At 43.2% G+C, this 17,236-nt stretch overlaps 1 protein-coding gene across 1 annotated transcript in view; it reads right to left on the reverse strand.

The window, feature by feature from the left end:
* Window positions 1–3,936: 3,936 nt before the first annotated feature.
* twf1b (twinfilin actin-binding protein 1b) overlaps window positions 3,937–17,236 on the reverse strand; it is a 40,963-nt gene continuing 27,663 nt past the window's right edge. Inside the window, exons 5-9 of the mRNA XM_086009216.1 lie at window positions 16,380–16,484; window positions 14,749–14,874; window positions 7,068–7,218; window positions 6,375–6,496; window positions 3,937–5,569 (exon numbers count right to left, since the gene is read on the reverse strand). Coding sequence (XP_085865342.1) covers window positions 5,402–5,569; window positions 6,375–6,496; window positions 7,068–7,218; window positions 14,749–14,874; window positions 16,380–16,484 — 672 coding nt within the window. The 3' untranslated portion in view covers window positions 3,937–5,401. The remainder of the gene's footprint in view (window positions 5,570–6,374; window positions 6,497–7,067; window positions 7,219–14,748; window positions 14,875–16,379; window positions 16,485–17,236) is intronic.

Consider the following 17,236-nt stretch of genomic DNA (forward strand, 5'->3'; position numbering starts at 1 on the left):
TTCAGCTGTAAAGCAGAGCAGTACAAATAATACAGCACTTTCAGAAGAATGCTATTTACAAAATGAACATTATGGGGACTTGGCCCACATATTGGTTTAATACTGAGGAGGTCCTTATTGCAGGCTATAAGGGAAGATAGATTGATTGAGCGGTCATCTGTTGGGAATGAGAATCCCACAAATTAGACAGAGGGCTGGGTTTCAACAGCCATAGTCATACTAGTCAGGAGGCAGAGGAAAACAAACCTCAGACATGTAAATCAGAAAACCATAAAAAGTGACTTTGTGCTGTGTGAAGGCAGACATGAGCAGCTGTTACATAGACTTGCACAGTACTTACAGCACAGAAACAGGCCATTGAGCCTAACAGGTCCATGTTGGTGTTTATGCTCCACACAAGCCTCCTCTCACCCTTCTTCATCTAACCCCATCAACATATCCTTCTATTCCTTTCTCCCTCGTGCTTATCTAGCTTCCCCTCAAATGCGTCTATGCTATTTGCCTCAACTATTCCTTGTGGTAGTGAGTTCCACGTTCTAACCACTCTCTGGGTAAAGAAGTTTCTCCTGAATTCCCTATTGGATTTATTAATGACCATCTTGTATTTATGGCCCCTAATTCTGGTCTCGCCCACAATGGAAACATCTTCACGTATACCCTATTAAACTTTTTCATAATCTTAAAAACCATCCAGCGACTGGGCTAGGATGTTCACTGGAAAATTAAGTTAATTGAGGAGTAGAGCAAACACAGCTCAAGTCCAGGAAGAGAGAATTAAAGAAGAATCTTGGATCTGGTACTATGTAATGAGACAGAATTAATAAATGATCTCATAGTAAAGGATCTTCTAGGAAAGAGTGATCATAGCATGGTTGAATTTCAAATTCACTTGGAGGGCGAGAAAGTTGTATCCCAAACCAGTGTCCTGATCTTAAACAAAGGCAATTATAATGGCATAAGGGCAGAACTGGCTAAAGTGGACTGGAAAAACAAATTAAAGGGTAAGAAACTCAACAAAAATATATTCCAGTGAGAAAAAGATTTTAAGTGAAGGGAGCACCATCCGTGGCTAATTAAGGAAGTAAAGGATGGTATCAAATTGAAAATGAAGGCATACAATGTTGCCAAGATTGGTGGGAGACCAGAGGATTGGGAAATTTTTGAAAACCAGCAAAGGATGACTAAAAAATTCAGAGAGATGAATAATTATGAGAGTAAGCTGGCAAGAAACATTAAAATAGATAGCAAGAGCTTCTACAGGTATATAAAAAGGAAGAGGGTAGCTAAAGTAAACGTTGGTCCCTTAGAGGATGAGACTGGGGAATTAATAACGGGGAACGGGAAAATGGCAGAGACTCTGAACAAATATTTTGCATCCGTCTTCGCTGTAGAAGACACTAACAACATCTCAATAATGGATAATCAAGGGGCCACAGGGAGTGGGGAACTAAAGACAATCACTAAGGAAAGAGTACTCGGTAAAATATTGGGACTAAAAGACGAAAAGTCCCCTGGACCAGATGGCCTGCATCCCAGGGTCTTAAAAGAAGTGGCTGCAGAGATAGCAGATGCATTGGTTGCGATATACCAAAATTCCCTGGACTCTGGAGAGGTCCCAGTGGATTGGAAAACCGCTAATGTAACACCCCTATTTAAGAAAGGAGGGAGACAGAAAGCAGGAAACTATAGACCAGTTAGCCTAACATCTGTCATTGGGAAAATGCTGGAGTCCTTCATTAAGGAAGCAGTAGCAGGGCGTTTAGAAAAACATACTGCAGTCAAACAGAGTCAGCATGGTTTTAGGAAAGGGAAATCATGTTTAACAAATTTGCGGGAGTTCTTTGAGGATGTAACAAGCAGGGTGGACAAGGGTGAGCCAGTGGATGTGGTGTATTTGGATTTCCAGAAGGCATTCTATAAGGTGCCACATAAAAGGTTACTGCATAAGATAAGAGCTCACAGAGTTGGAGATAATATATTAGCATGGATAGAGAATTGGCTAACTAACAGAAAGCAGAGAGTCAGGGCAAATGGGTCATTTTCTGGTTGGCAAACGGTAACTAGTGGGGCCCCAACTATTTACAATCTACATTAATGACTTGGATGAAGGGATCGAGTGTAATGTAGCCAAGTTTGCGGATGATACAAAGATGGGTGGGAAAGCAAGTTGTGCAGAGGACTCAAAGAATCTGCAAAGGGATATAGACAGGCTAGGTGAATGGGCAAACATTTGGCAGATAGAGTATAATGTGGGAAAGTGCGAGGTTATCCACTCTGGCAGGAAAAATAAAAAAGCAAACTATTATTTAAATGGAGATTACAAAATGCTACAGTTCAGAGGAACCTGGGGGTCCTTGTGCATGAAACACAAAAAGTTAGCATGCAGGTACAGCAAGTAATCAAAAAGGCAAATGGAATGTTGGCCTTTATTTCAAAGGGGTTGGAGTATAAAAGCAGGGAAGTCCTGCTACAACTGTACAAGGTATTGGTGAGACCACACCTTGAGTACTGCGTACAGTTTTGGTCTCCTTATTTAAGGAAGGATATACTTGCATTGGAGGCAGTTCAGAGACGATTCACTAGGTTAATTCCAGAGATGAGGGGTTTGACTTATGAGGAAAAGTTGAGCAGGCTGGGCCTATACTCATTGGAATTTAGAAGAATGAGAGGTGATCTTATCGAAACATATGATACTGAGGGGGCTCGACAGGGTAGATACAGAGAGGATGTTTCCCCTCATGGGGAAATCTAGAACTGGGGGGGGGGGGGGGGGGGAAGCACAGTCTCAGAATAAAGGGTCGCTCTTTTAGAACTGAGATGAGGAGGAACTTCTTTCAGAGGGTCGTAAATTTGTGGAATTCTCTGCCCCAGAGAGCTGTGTCATTAAATACATTTAAAGCAGAGATAGACAAATTTTTGCAAGATAAGGGAGTGAGGGGTTATGGGGAACAGGCTGGGAAGTGGCTTTGAGCCCTAGATCAACCATGATCTTATTGAACGGCGGCGCAGGCTCGTGGAGCCAAGTGGCCTATTCCTGCTCCTATTTCTTATGTTGAGGCACTCCAAGTTGAATATACTCTTAATTGGAGAAATGGTATAATCCATAAACAACTTTCTCAAATTCGGAGATACCTTCAAATGGTACAATGTGTGTCAGCCATGGCTCAGTCAGTAGCACTCTCGCCTCTGAGTCAGAAGGTTGTAGGTTCAAGTCCCACTCCAGAGACTTGAGCACACAATCCAGGCTGACACATCAATGCAGTACGGAGGGTGTGCTGCACTGTCAAAGGTGTCGTCTTTCAGATGAGATGTTAAACAGAGGCCACATCTGCCCACTCAGGTGGACATAAAAGATCACATGACACTATTTGAAGAGGATCAGGGGAGTTCTCCTCAGTGTCCTGGCCAATATTTATCCCTCAACCAACATCACTAAGAATAAATAAATTATCTGACTGCTGTTTGTGAGACCTTACTGTGCGCGCAAATTAGCTGCCACGTTTCCTACGTTACAATGGTGACAACATTTCAAAAGTACTTCATTGGTTGTAAAGCGCTTTGGGACATCCGGAGAAGCCAAACCTGGTACCAATTTGAACAAAAATGCCTGCACTTCAAATTATCTTTCTCCTTGACTGAATTACCTGATGCTATTTAGGTCTTTTAACTCTTAAGAAACTGAGCAGGGATGCATTATTTGGGAAGGGTTGATTTGACAAGAAACTACCCACCTTGTCCCATATTAATACTTACCACAGATTTAGAAATCAGAATGGTAATTTCATATAACATTTAGAAACAAGACTGCCTTACTAGCAATATGTCAACATTACTATTTGATATACAGAAAATATTGGTAAAACAAACATCTGTGGATCAAATTAATGTCGACCTTTTAAATTTGGGTCAATGATTAGGTGCCAGTGGTAATGTTCTGAATGGAAAAATACACACAACACAATTTCTTTGAGATTCAGTCTTCTATTTTTACAGAAACACTCTTCATTAAATATTACAATTAAAACATTTGAATTTTAGAAGGCTGATATATAGAGGAATATTGCATACACTTGTTTAACCTAAAATTCAAGAAAATGAAATTTTGGGATTAGAATTATGGACTAGAGCTTTACATTGTGTGTCTCAGTTACTCACCTAACAAGGTCAACAAAACAAAAAAAAATGCATAGCAAGAATTTGCGAGATCAATATATATTACAGGAAACTTTCGATTTACCGACCCCTAAATAACTGGCAATCTCGGTTAACCGGCAAAATTCAGGAGTAGGTTTTACTTCATATTCTACTTGCGTTCCTCCATCTGTTGCTGTGCAAGGGTGTGGCTGCAGCTGTTGCTAAGCTACAGAGACGCTTGGAACTTGTGGCCATTGTTCTGCAGTTGTTGCTAAGCAACAGGGTTTGTTGTTTTGTACGGAGCTGTCAGCTCTCCGTATCTTTTACTATAGCTTTCGGTTATCCGGAATTTTTGATGAACCGGCACCACGTCGGTCCCGTCCGTGCCGGATAAAAAAAAAGTTTTCTGTACAATGCAATTGGTTAAAGCTAAATTGTGAACTTTGACAGTGTCAAATTAACATGAAGGCATTGGTTCTTCACAAATGATTTGATGTGCAACAGGAAGAATTGGTATCCCTGTTATGTAAATACATATAGAATTAATTTGCCATGTCAATTTCAACTCCAAGCCTATTGATCCCTGTAGTTGAGACTGATTTCACAAGCCTCACTCTGTGTACCATTGAGATATGGTTTGAAGTTAATAGCATTTACTTTACTGCAGACATCAGCATCCAGCTACAGCAAGGAACCAAACTGGATTACCACCCACATGTGAACTGATGTGAAATGCAGTATAAAATATTTAAGAACTTTATTAAGATCTATTTAGTTTTATATAGTTTGACAGTATTAAAGTTCCATTAAGTAAGAAAGTGGAGAAACTTGGCACAATTGTCAGTGAAATCCAGTTTGGTGGTTTGCTCTAAATAAATGCAGATTGCACCACTGACCAAAACAGAAGATTGACAAAAACACCAAGAAAGCAAATCCGGTGTTAACTGTATGGTGCGCCAATTCAAAAAGGTAACAAAGAGTAACAACTTTTATCCATTAACACAATAACAGCATCACTAGGGATGGAGATAAGAAGAAAAAGCATTAATGCTGGAAATCTGAAAAAGAAATACCGAAAATTAAGTACCAACAGCGCGAGAGTCTAACTCAACATTCCAGACTTTGTAAACAAAACAAGCAACACAAAAAAAAGATTCGAGTCGGTTGTAAAACGATATGGAATGGCATCAGTATGTAAAATTAGTGTTAAATATCAAGCTTTTAAAAAACTGTTCGACAAAGCAAAACTTTGGAAATGATTACAACTTTAATCAGTTTTGTCAGGTTCTGCTGGCCCCCGTATTAATCTTCTTATTCCCCTCTTGCCTGCAGGACCCTTCGGTTTGGCAAAGATCTGCCTGTGTGCATGCTGCTTTGGATGAACCTCCTCATACAAGAAATCAGCAGTCAGCTCATTGCCATCATCAATTTCAATCTGAAGATAGAAAAGTGAACCAGTTTTTTTTTTTTTTTAAATATACATAAAAACAAAATGACAGATTCAAACAAATTTGAGGACGAAAGGAATTTTCACCAAAGGAATGATATCAAGACTGCAACTCTATTTGCCGTAAGTGTAAAGAGAGAAATATATAGGATATCAAAACAGTTCAATTATTCAAATTTTACTACTGCCACCAAGTAATAGACATCTTCACATATTTGCACAAATAGGACCCACAATGGGCTAGTATTAACTGGTCTTGCGCTCAGTAAAACTTCTAATTTGTTTAGTGTTGGCATGCTCAGGAGGCACTGGCTGTAAGGTTATTTAATAAAGTCATTAAATCTTGCACCAAGATGACCTTCAATTGGGCATATTGTTAAATTTATGAAAGACTGTGGCACCACTTTTCCAAGGTTAAATCTAAGCATGCAGCAGAGATAAAAATGCTTGGAAATAAATCTTTTCATAAATAAGCCTTTTCATGGTTAAGGCTTAGTGTCATGCTTTTGTGAGGAGTTTACATTTTAGCAGCAAATAGCACAATGTCAAACATTATGAACAATGAATTTAGACAGCTTGCCATGCAGCTAAATGGACTAATGGGAAAATGGACACCATCAATTTGCAGTATTATTAGGAGAAAATAAAATGGAGCTAGCACCAATACTTGATACAGAGCAAGATGGAAGAAGAATTGGGAGATTCTGTATTGTTTGTTTCTTGGTTGTCAAAGAATAACATGGAGATGAATAACTGGGACAAATAAGCTAAAGGAGTTTGAGAGAATATTTACCTTTTTAGTTATTTCCAGAGCTATTTGTTTTTCCACCATATCAATCAAGGGACTCTTACAACTGGAGTATAACATTCGCTCTCGAATACTACATGTGTAGCCAGGCATTGAGTATATAAACACTGGAAGACAGATAAATATTTATGTTCAAAGAAACAATTTTTAACATAATCATCTTACTTAGAAAGGGATTAAAAAAGTAAACATTTTATATTCCCCTTCACAAGAGAAAGCAACTAATTTTGTCTGCCAAGATTGGTTAATATTTGTTCACAGAACAAGGACATCAATGCTTCCTGGTGAAATCCTCATCAGTAGTGGTAAAGGACTACTGGCCACCGCTTATGGATATGGTGCTGCCATTGACGAAACACGATGGAACCAGCCCTGACTCTCACCCTGCGCTTCCCGTTGACTGATGATACAGTAATATTGTCAGGAGCGGTCTGCACAAAAGCCAATACGCTCTTCCTGCTAAAGGAAGTGCCAGTAAAGAAATCCAGGAAAGGGGGATTTTGGAGAGAAAGTTCATTTACAAAAAAAAACACCCTTAAAAAGAACATTTGTGTGTTTATGTACTGCAGAAGGTTTTCATTATCTCAGATTCAACAACAGGCATCTCAAGTTCAAACACAATCACATGGCAAGCTTACAAGGTTGCAATGGAACCAATATTATCAAAGAAATCTATACCTATAGACTGCAAGTAGTCTCCTTCATAAGAGTGTTTATAGAGGAAGAAATGATAACGAGCAGAATCCTTTGGTACACGCTTTGGTAAGTCTCCTATCTCCGTATGGGTTGTATCTGCCAACTTTATAGTTTCTTGATTAAAGTCTATTTTCTGCCAACAGAAATAGATGATACATTGAATTACTGATGATAAAAATAAAAGTGAAATGCACTCTGTGGCGAGAGAGGATGGTCTTGTCTAACAAATTTACTGGAGTTCTTCGAGGAAATGACAGATCTTGTTGACAATATAAATTCTATGGATGTGATACATATTTGAATTGCAGCAAGGCTTTTGTTACCATGCCACACAAGCAATTAGTTAACAAAGTAGGAAGGCATGGAATAGAAGGCATTCTTTGAAGGTGGGCTTTAAATTGGCTAAACCCTATAAAAAGGGTGTTTGCGAATGGAGCTGCATCTACATGGCAAGGGGTGCAACTGAGATCAGTGCTGGGTCCACTGCTGTTTTAAGTGCATATCAATAATTTGTACAAGACGACAAATAAAAGCTGTTTAACTTTGCAGTTGACACCAAATTGAGGAAGGAGAACAGGCAAGCCAAATTCAAAGGGATCTGAAGAGGTTGGAAAAGCAGGCTGAAGTGTGGCAAATGGCATTTGGTGCAATGTAGTGCGACTAGGGAAGAGAAATAAATAGGAATATAAACAAACTGGCTCAACACTGTAGAAAACACAGGAGAGAGATCTGGAGGGTACTAATGGATAGTTCACTGAAACCAACAGTGCAGCAGAAGTAAGGAAACTAACCAGATCTTTGGGATGTATAACCACTGGGATTGCACACAAATCCCAGGTGATAAATGAGTCCATCCGCACAAGCCACTGGTACACCCGCACCTGGAGTACTGTCTATAATTCTGGTCACTGCAATACAGTAAGGACATCCAGGCATTGGAGGCTGTGCAGAAAAGGGCAAGGAAACTGATGCATTGCTTAAGGTATCTGAGCTATGCAAAGAGGTTGAAGAGCCTGGGATTGTTTATGCTGAAGGAAAAATTTCAGGAGATATTAAAAATATTTTAAGGGAATAGATAAAGTGAATCTAGATACAGGAAACTTCGCAATATCCGGCACCGACGGGACCGAGCTGCTGCCGATCTATCAAAATTTCCGGATAGACCAGCGCTAATGTTGAAGGATAGGAGGTTTTCATCTCCGTATCTGACAACAAACACTGTTGCTTAGCAACAGCTTGTAAACACTCAGCCTGTACCTTGGAAGCGTCTCTGAAGCTGTTGCTAAGCTACAGAGACGCTTTCCAGAGCCTGACTGTTAAAAAAAATGCTAGAAGAAAAAAAACCTAACCAAAACGGCTGCTGATTTCTGCCGTTAGACCGAGGTTTCCGGACATACAACCTCCAGATAAACCAAAGTTTCCTGTAATATGTTTGAGATTGCCACACATTCCAGACATAGTGTGGTTATGTGTGGAATGGACTATTCAAGTTGACAGAAGAGGCAGAAAGTGTAGAAAAACATTTAGGGAGTATTGGGTAGATATCTGAAAATGTAGGCAATTGAGAGATTAGTTTTTGGGACCCACCCGATGAGTTGCCGAGTCTTTTCTGGTTGTGCACTTTTCATTGAAGGAGGATGATGAGTTGATGACTTACATTTATATGGTGCCTTTAATGTAGAGAAAGTTCCAAGGAGCTTCCCAGAAGTTAAGAGAATAGCAGAGGCCCGGCTTAAAAACCGGCGCCAAGGCAGAAGCCCGACCAGTTCGGGGGAGAGCAGCAGCGGAGGAGGAGCAGAGGCCCGGCTTAAAAACCGGCGCCAAGGCAGAAGCCCGACCAGTTCGGGGGAGAGCAGCAGCGGAGGAGGAGCAGAGGCCCGGCTTAAAAACCGGCGCCAAGGCAGAAGCCCGACCAGTTCGGGGGAGAGCAGCAGCGGAGGAGGAGCAGAGGCCCGGCTTAAAAACCGGCGCCAAGGCAGAAGCCCGACCAGTTCGGGGGAGAGCAGCAGCGGAGGAGGAGCAGAGGCCCGGCTTAAAAACCGGCGCCAAGGCAGAAGCCCGACCAGTTCGGGGGAGAGCAGCAGCGGAGGAGGAGCAGAGGCCCGGCTTAAAAACCGGCGCCAAGGCAGAAGCCCGACCAGTTCGGGGGAGAGCAGCAGCGGAGGAGGAGCAGAGGCCCGGCTTAAAAACCGGCGCCAAGGCAGAAGCCCGACCAGTTCGGGGGAGAGCAGCAGCGGAGGAGGAGCAGAGGCCCGGCTTAAAAACCAGCGCCAAGGCAGAAGCCCGACCAGTTCGGGGGAGAGCAGCAGCGGAGGAGGAGCAGAGGCCCGGCTTAAAAACCGGCGCCAAGGCAGAAGCCCGACCAGTTCGGGGGAGAGCAGCAGCGGAGGAGGAGCAGAGGCCCGGCTTAAAAACCGGCGCCAAGGCAGAAGCCCGACCAGTTCGGGGGAGAGCAGCAGCGGAGGAGGAGCAGAGGCCCGGCTTAAAAACCGGCGCCAAGGCATACCAAATCAACATCAGAGGAGAGAGGTAAAAAATAATCAGAGTGTGACGTCACCAGGGAGCACGTAAGTGATTGGTTGGTGAGTATTTCTCTCTTTTCAGTACAAGCTTGAATTCTGTGGTGTTAAATTTCTCGGGATTAAGGTGTAGTGGGGACAGTTGGTAAATAAAGCGCCCTAGAGTATACCTGTAACTGGGCTATTGAATTAATTTTTAAATTAATTAAAGGAGTAAGTCATGGCAGGAGAGCTCAGACCCGTGTTCTGCTCCTCTTGCTCCATGTGGGAAATCAGGGACGCTGCCAGTGTCCCTGACGACCATGTGTGCAGGAAATGCATCCAGCTGCAGCTACTTGTAGACCGCATTGCGGCGCTCGAGCTGCGGGTGGATGGGTTGTGGAGCATGCGCGATGCTGAGAGGCTCGTGGATACCACGTTTAGCGAGTTGTGCACGCCTCAGGGTAGGGCAGCACAGGGAGTGACCATCAGGCGGAGCAACAAAGGCAGGCAGGTAGTGCAGGGAACCCCTGCGGACATCCCCCTTTCAAACAGGTATACCGCTTTGGATACTGTTGAGGGGGATGACTCACCAGGGGAAGGCAGCAGCAGCCAACTTCCTGGCACTGGGGGTGCTCCTGCTGCCCAGGAGGGGGGGAAAAAGAGTGGGAGAGCAATAGTGGTAGGGGATTCTATAGTAAGGGGAACAGATAGGCGGTTCTGTGGCCGCAAACGTGACTCCAGGATGGTTTGTTGCCTCCCTGGTGCCAGGGTCAAGGATGTCACTGAGCGGCTGCAGGGCATTCTGGAGGGGGAGGGTGAACAGCCAGTGGTCGTGGTCCACATTGGTACCAACGACATAGGTAAAAAGAGGGATGAGGTCCTGCATCAAGAATTTAGGGAGCTAGGTAACAGATTAAAGGGCAGGACCTCAAAGGGTGTAATCTCTGGATTACTCCCAGTGCCACGTGCTAGTAAGTATAGGAATGGGAGGATAGAGCAGATGAATGCGTGGCTAAAGAGTTGGTGTAGGGGGGAGGGTTTTACTTTCCTGGATCACTGGGCCTGCTTCTGGGAAAGGTGGGACTTGTACAAGTCGGACGGGTTGCACCTGAACCAGAGCGGGACAAATATCCTTGCGGGGAGGTTTGCTAGCACTGTCGGGGGGGGTTTAAACTAACTTGGCAGGGGGATGGGATACAGGGGGGAGCTGAAGTAGGGGGGGATGTGCTGCCAATTATGGAGGAAAAAACAAGTCAGATTGGTAGGCAGGGCAAATATATAAGGGCAAGGCTGGATGGCATCTATTTTAATGCAAGGAGCCTTGCAAATAAGGTGGATGAACTGAAGGTGTTGATAAACACATGGGAGTATGATATTGTTGCTATCACTGAGACATGGTTGAGGGAGGGGCAAGACTGGCAGCTCAATATTCCGGGGTACAGAATCTTCAGGCGAGACAGAGGGGGAGGTATAAGAGGAGGGGGTGTCGCAATATTAATTAAGGAGTCAATTACTGCAGTAAGGAGGGATGATATATTAGCAGGTTCCTCTAATGAGGCCATATGGGTGGAGCTTAAAAACAAAAAGGGGGCAAGCACTTTGCTGGGAGTGTACTATAGGCCTCCAAACAGTCAGGGGGAGATAGAGGAACAGATATGTAGGCAAATCTCAGAGAAATGTGCAAATAATAGGGTAATAATAATGGGGGATTTCAACTTCCCCAATATTAACTGGGATAGTCAAAGTGTGAAAGGCTCAGAGGGTGTAGAATTCTTAAAGTGCATCCAGGAGAGCTTTTTGAGCCAGCATGTAGAAAGTCCTACAAGAGAGGGGGCGGTACTGGACCTAATTCTAGGGAATGTGGCCGGCCAAGTGGAAAAAGTGCTAGTAGGTGAGCACTTTGGTGATAGTGACCATAATATGGTAAGATTTAAGGTGGTCATGGAAAAGGACAGGGATGGGCCGGAAATAAAGGTTCTAAATTGGGGGAAGGCCGATTTTAATAGGATAAGGCAGGATCTGGCCAAAATGGACTGGGATCAGCTACTTGTAGGAAAATCCGCATCGGAGCAATGGGAGGCTTTCAGAAGGGAGATTGAGATCATACAAGGGCAACATGTTCCCATAAAGGTCAAGAGTGGTTCCAAAAACCACAGGGAACCGTGGATGTCAGGGGATATACGGGAATGGATTAGGAAAAAAAGGAGGGCTTTTGGTAGATACAAAAGGCTAAAGACGGAGGAAGCCCTAGAGGAGTACAAAAAGTGCAGGGGGATACTTAAAAAAGAAATTAGGAGATCAAGGAGGGGCCATGAAATAACACTGGCGAGCAAAATAAAGGAAAATCCGAAGATGTTTTATAAGTATATTAAGGGTAAAAGAATAACTAGGGAAAAAATAGGGCCCATTAGGGACAAAAGTGGCAATCTGTGTGTGGAGCCGGAAGATGTAGGAGGGGTTCTAAATGAATTTTTTGCATCTGTTTTCACTATGGAGAAGGACGACGTAGACATAGAAATAGGGCGGGGGGACTGTGATATGCTCGAACATATTAACATCGAGAGGGAGGAGGTATTGGCGGTTTTAGCTGGCCTAAAAATGGATAAATCCCCAGGCCCCGATGAAATGTACCCCAGGCTGCTGTGTGAGGCAAAGGAGGAGATTGCGGGGGCTCTAACACATATATTCAGGACCTCTCTGGCCACAGGGGATGTGCCAGAGGACTGGAGAACCGCTAATGTAGTACCATTATTCAAGAAGGGTAGTAGGGAAAAACCGGGGAACTACAGGCCAGTGAGCCTAACATCAGTGGTAGGAAAATTACTGGAAAAAATCCTGAGGGACAAAATTTGTCTCCACTTGGAGAGGCAAGGATTAATCCGGGATAGTCAACATGGCTTTGTCAAGGGAAGATCATGTCTGACTAATTTGATTGAATTTTTTGAGGGGGTGACTAGGTGTGTGGATGAGGGTAACGCAGTGGATGTGGTATACATGGATTTCAGTAAGGCCTTCGATAAAGTCCCGCACAGGAGACTGGTCAAGAAGGTAAGAGCCCATGGAATCCAGGGTGCCTTGGCACATTGGATACAAAACTGGCTTAGTGGCAGAAGGCAGAGGGTGATGGTCGAAGGTTGTTTTTGTGACTGGAAACCTGTGGCCAGTGGGGTACCACAGGGATCGGTGCTGGGTCCCTTGCTGTTTGTGGTCTACATTAATGACTTGGATATGAATGTAAAGGGTATGATCAGTAAATTCGCGGATGATACTAAAATTGGTAGGGTGGTAAATAGCGAGGAGGGTAGCCTCAGTCTGCAGAACGATATAGATGGGTTGGTCAGATGGGCGGAACAGTGGCAAATGGAATTTAACCCGGAAAAGTGCGAGGTGATGCACTTTGGGGGGTCTAACAAGGCAAGGGCATACACAATGAATGGTAAGACCCTAGGCAAGACGGAGGGTCAGAGGGATCTGGGTGTGCAGGTACACAGATCCCTGAAGGCGGCGGAACAGGTGGATAAGGTGGTAAAAAAGGCATATGGGATACTTGCCTTCATTAGCCGAGGCATAGAATATAAGAGCAAGGAGGTTATGATGGAGCTGTATAAAACACTGGTTAGGCCACAGCTGGAATACTGTGTGCAGTTCTGGTCGCCACACTACAGGAAAGATGTGATCGCGTTAGAGAGGGTGCAGAGGAGGTTCACCAGGATGTTACCAGGGCTGGAGCGCTTCAGCTATGAAGAGAGACTGGGCAGATTGGGTTTGTTTTCCTTGGAGCAGAGGAGGCTGAGGGGGGACATGATTGAGGTGTACAAAATTGTGAGGGGCATAGATAGGATGGATGCTGAGGAGCTTTTCCCCTTAGTAGAGGGGTCAATAACTAGGGGGCATAGATTCAAGGTAAAGGGAGGGAGGTTTAGAGGGGATTTGAGAAAGAACTTTTTCACCCAGAGGGTGGTTGGAGTCTGGAACTCACTGCCTGAAAGGGTTGTGGAGGCAGAAACCCTCACAACATTTAAGAAGCATTTGGATGAGCATTTGAAATGCCATAGCATACAAGGCTACGGGCCAAATGCTGGAATATGGGATTAGATTAGACAGGGCTTGATGGCCGGCATGGACACGATGGGCCGAAGGGCCTCTATCTGTGCTGTATTACTCTATGACTCTATGACTCTATGACATCAAGCCATGCAGAGAAAAACTAGGATGGGTGATCAAAAGCTTGTTTGAAGAGATAGGTTCGAGAAGTTTTTTTTTTTAATTTTTTTTTTTTTTTATAAAAGATGGAAAGTCAGTGGAGAAGCAGAGAATTTGAGGGGAGTGAGCTCCAGAGAATAGGGCGGAGGCTGCTGAAAATTCTTCCACCAATTGTGAGGTAATGCGAAGGGAGGAGTGCACAAAAGGCAATAGTCAGAGGACCACAGGGTGCAGGAAGGTAAATGTGGCTAGAAGAGGTTGCATAGAAAGGATTGGGCAAGGCCGTGGAAGCAGCTGAAAACAAGAATGAAGATTCTGAATTCGATGTGTATGGGGACAAGAATCCAATGCGAGTCAGAAAGGATGGGGGAGATGGGTGAGCAGGACTTATTATGGGTCAGGATGTGGGTGGCTGAGTTTTGGACAAGTTTATGGAGGGTGAAACATCAGATGCCAGCAAGGACACCAGATCGAGGACAGGATTATGCTTGGCTGCAATGCAGGACATAGCCGGATGCTCTGTTAACACCATTGTCATGAATCTTACCATTCATGTAGAAATGACTCGAGTTAACACTGGGCGGCCAGCTGGTGGCGCCGTCCAAGGAAAGTATAAATACTCTGGCGTGGGCCCAGCTTGCTCAGGATGTTTCTGTAACCAGGAGCTAGTGATGTAACTAGAACTCATGGTTGTGAAACAGTTGATTAAAGCCTTGTTTTATACTCAGACCAAGTGCTCAGTAGTTTTCTTACGTCAACCATCACCCAGACATTCACATGAATATTGGCCTATTGTTGCAGATACCACAAGATTGGTAGAGCCCATGGAACCGTATCCCTACACAAGTCACGGCTGTCTGCATAATTCACCAGTGCAACAAAGCAACATTTTATCAATCCTTTAGACAGCAGCAGTGCAGATGAAAATTCTAACCAATCCATTTACCATTAATACTTACAAGTTGTACGTAGCTAAGCTGTTTGTTCCGGAGTTTTTCCAGGGCTTGTATAGCATCTTCCTGTATAGGAAAGGCTACTCCCTGCAAAGTTGGTTGCTTAGTTTCTACATTGATTTCAGTTTTCCCCTGCCAAAAAACAAAGGCAAGAACTAGTTTTCCTATATGATACATCATGGGTGCATATGTGCTGTTGTGAAATGATCGTTTTTTTTCCATTTTAAAAATTATAATAAAAGGCTAAAATATCATGTCTTTTCATTCAGCACAATTATTATAAATAATATATTTTACAGAATGGATGGCTGTCAATGAATTTCAAAGCTTATGGTTCTAAGATAGCTTTAGGTCATGAAGCAACAGCAGCAGAGCCATGCCTTCAGCAAAAAGCCCAAAGACGGTAGGAGATCCTAATCATCTTAGATATGTGGATGTAACAGGACTGCTATTGAGTAAAATGTCCAGCAATGCATCAGTCTGATTAGGCTGCACTATTAAGTAGGCCATTATTCCATTAAATACAGATCAAATAATGCTACAAGTAAAAACGATTCTGCACGACTATATATTTGCAGAAGAATGCGAGATATGTAATACTTTGTACACTTTATACAATGCAGACCCTTAAAGTCATTAAGTTGTAATGATCAAGGGTGAATTTACTTCAGTTTTGATATTAATTGAGCTATAATTCAAGAAACGTTAGCACAGTATGTAATACCTCAAAGGGTGGAAGCAGATTCAGTAGTAACTTTCAAAAGGGAATTGGATATATACTTGAAAAGGAAAATTTTACAGGGCTATGGGGATAGAGCAGAGAAGTGGACTAATTGGATAGCTCTTTCAAAGAGCCGGCACAGGTATGATGGGCTGAATGGCCTTGTTCTGTGCTGTATGTATGATTCTATGCCTGCCACTAAGCATAGTTGATTATTCATACAGTAGAAACTATACTGTACAAAGTGTGCCTTTTTAAAAATCAAATGTTAAAAACTTGTCATGAATTCCTATTCATATTGGTGATTTAATTAATTTAAATTACTAAGATACAAGGAGAGCAATATCGTTGATCTTAAACATCAACTACAATTGTCTCGGGGAAATCAGGAATTGATTTTATAGAATGGATCTTAGCTGATACTTTTCATCATGATCACAGAAATTGGTTTTGTTCATTGTAAAAACAATTCTTAATACTGATCTTTCCTTTCAAGGTGCCCTCGGGTTATTTCTATATAACAGCACAATTTTGAAATATAAATTAAAAAATGGCAACTTGAATCAGTTAAGTTGTATGGCTGTGTTTGATATTTTTGTAAAGGGTTGTATACATGGAAAGGTCAGTTAGATTGTTTATACACAATTACAATTTTATTGGTCACATAACTAAATACAAGAAGTGTAATCTGGTCAGTGAAATGTTTTTTTCTTGACGAGCCGAGAGCACCAAGCAGCAAGAACACTTAGCTGCCTGGTACGCACGGAGCTCGCAAGGACTATGGTATCACAAAGTAGATAAATGTCACAAAGGTGCCTGTGAAGCACAACCAGCATTAACCTGAAACACATCTAGCAGAGACAGTTGTCGAACTAATTTTGACAAACTGAAATCTGTGCATTGCAATTAGTATCACCTCATTCATCTTGATTTGCCGTAGCTCCTCTTCAGCTACAGTTAGTGGGGCAGGATCTGTTTGTGAAATAAGGTGCTTTCTGTAACCACTAAAGGAAACATCCTCCTACAAACACAGAAGTAGGAAGTATAAATGCTGGCCTCTTCAATAAATACTTCACAATGCACTTTGTTCATCTTCCTATTCCACCCCTCACCCCTCAGATATGCCCAGCATTCCTCAGATGAGAGGTCAGGCAAGGTGGCTCTGTAAACTGACTAAGCAGTTTGACTGTTAGCCTGGGGTAACTAACCTTTCAAATAGTTTCCTCCCTACTTGCTCGTTACTTGACACCTCTCTGTTGTGTGACTTAAAGTTGTGAGGGGAATCAGGTATTTTTCCTGATATGCCAACCTTTCATCAATCTCACGCCAAGAAATTCCAGCTGAGAATCAGCAAGTTGAATTGGAAGCTCTTTACTCTTTCACGGTGTACCATCTACAAGATGCACTGCAGCAACTCGCCAAGGCTTCTTCGGCAGCACCTCCCAAACTCGCAACCTCTTCCACTTAGAAGGACAAGGGCAACAGGCACATGGGAACACCACCACCTCCAACTTCCCCTCCAAGTCACACATCATCCTGACTTGGAAGTATATATCGCTGTTCCTTCATCATCGCTGGGTCAAATCCTGGAACTCCCTCCCTAACAGTACTGTGGGAGTACCTTCACCACACTGACTGCAGCGGTTCAAGGCAGCTCACCACCACCTTCTCAAGGGCAACTAGGGATGGGCAATAAATGCTGGCCTTGCCAGTGACGCCCACATCCCAGGAACAAATTTTTTTTAATCTGTTTTTTGTCAGCCAGATATCTAA

Source organism: Somniosus microcephalus, chromosome 16, assembly GCF_052327205.1.
Source record: "Somniosus microcephalus isolate GS21.2 chromosome 16, FLI_Smic_1.0, whole genome shotgun sequence".
Taxonomy (NCBI): Eukaryota; Metazoa; Chordata; class Chondrichthyes; order Squaliformes; family Somniosidae; genus Somniosus; species Somniosus microcephalus.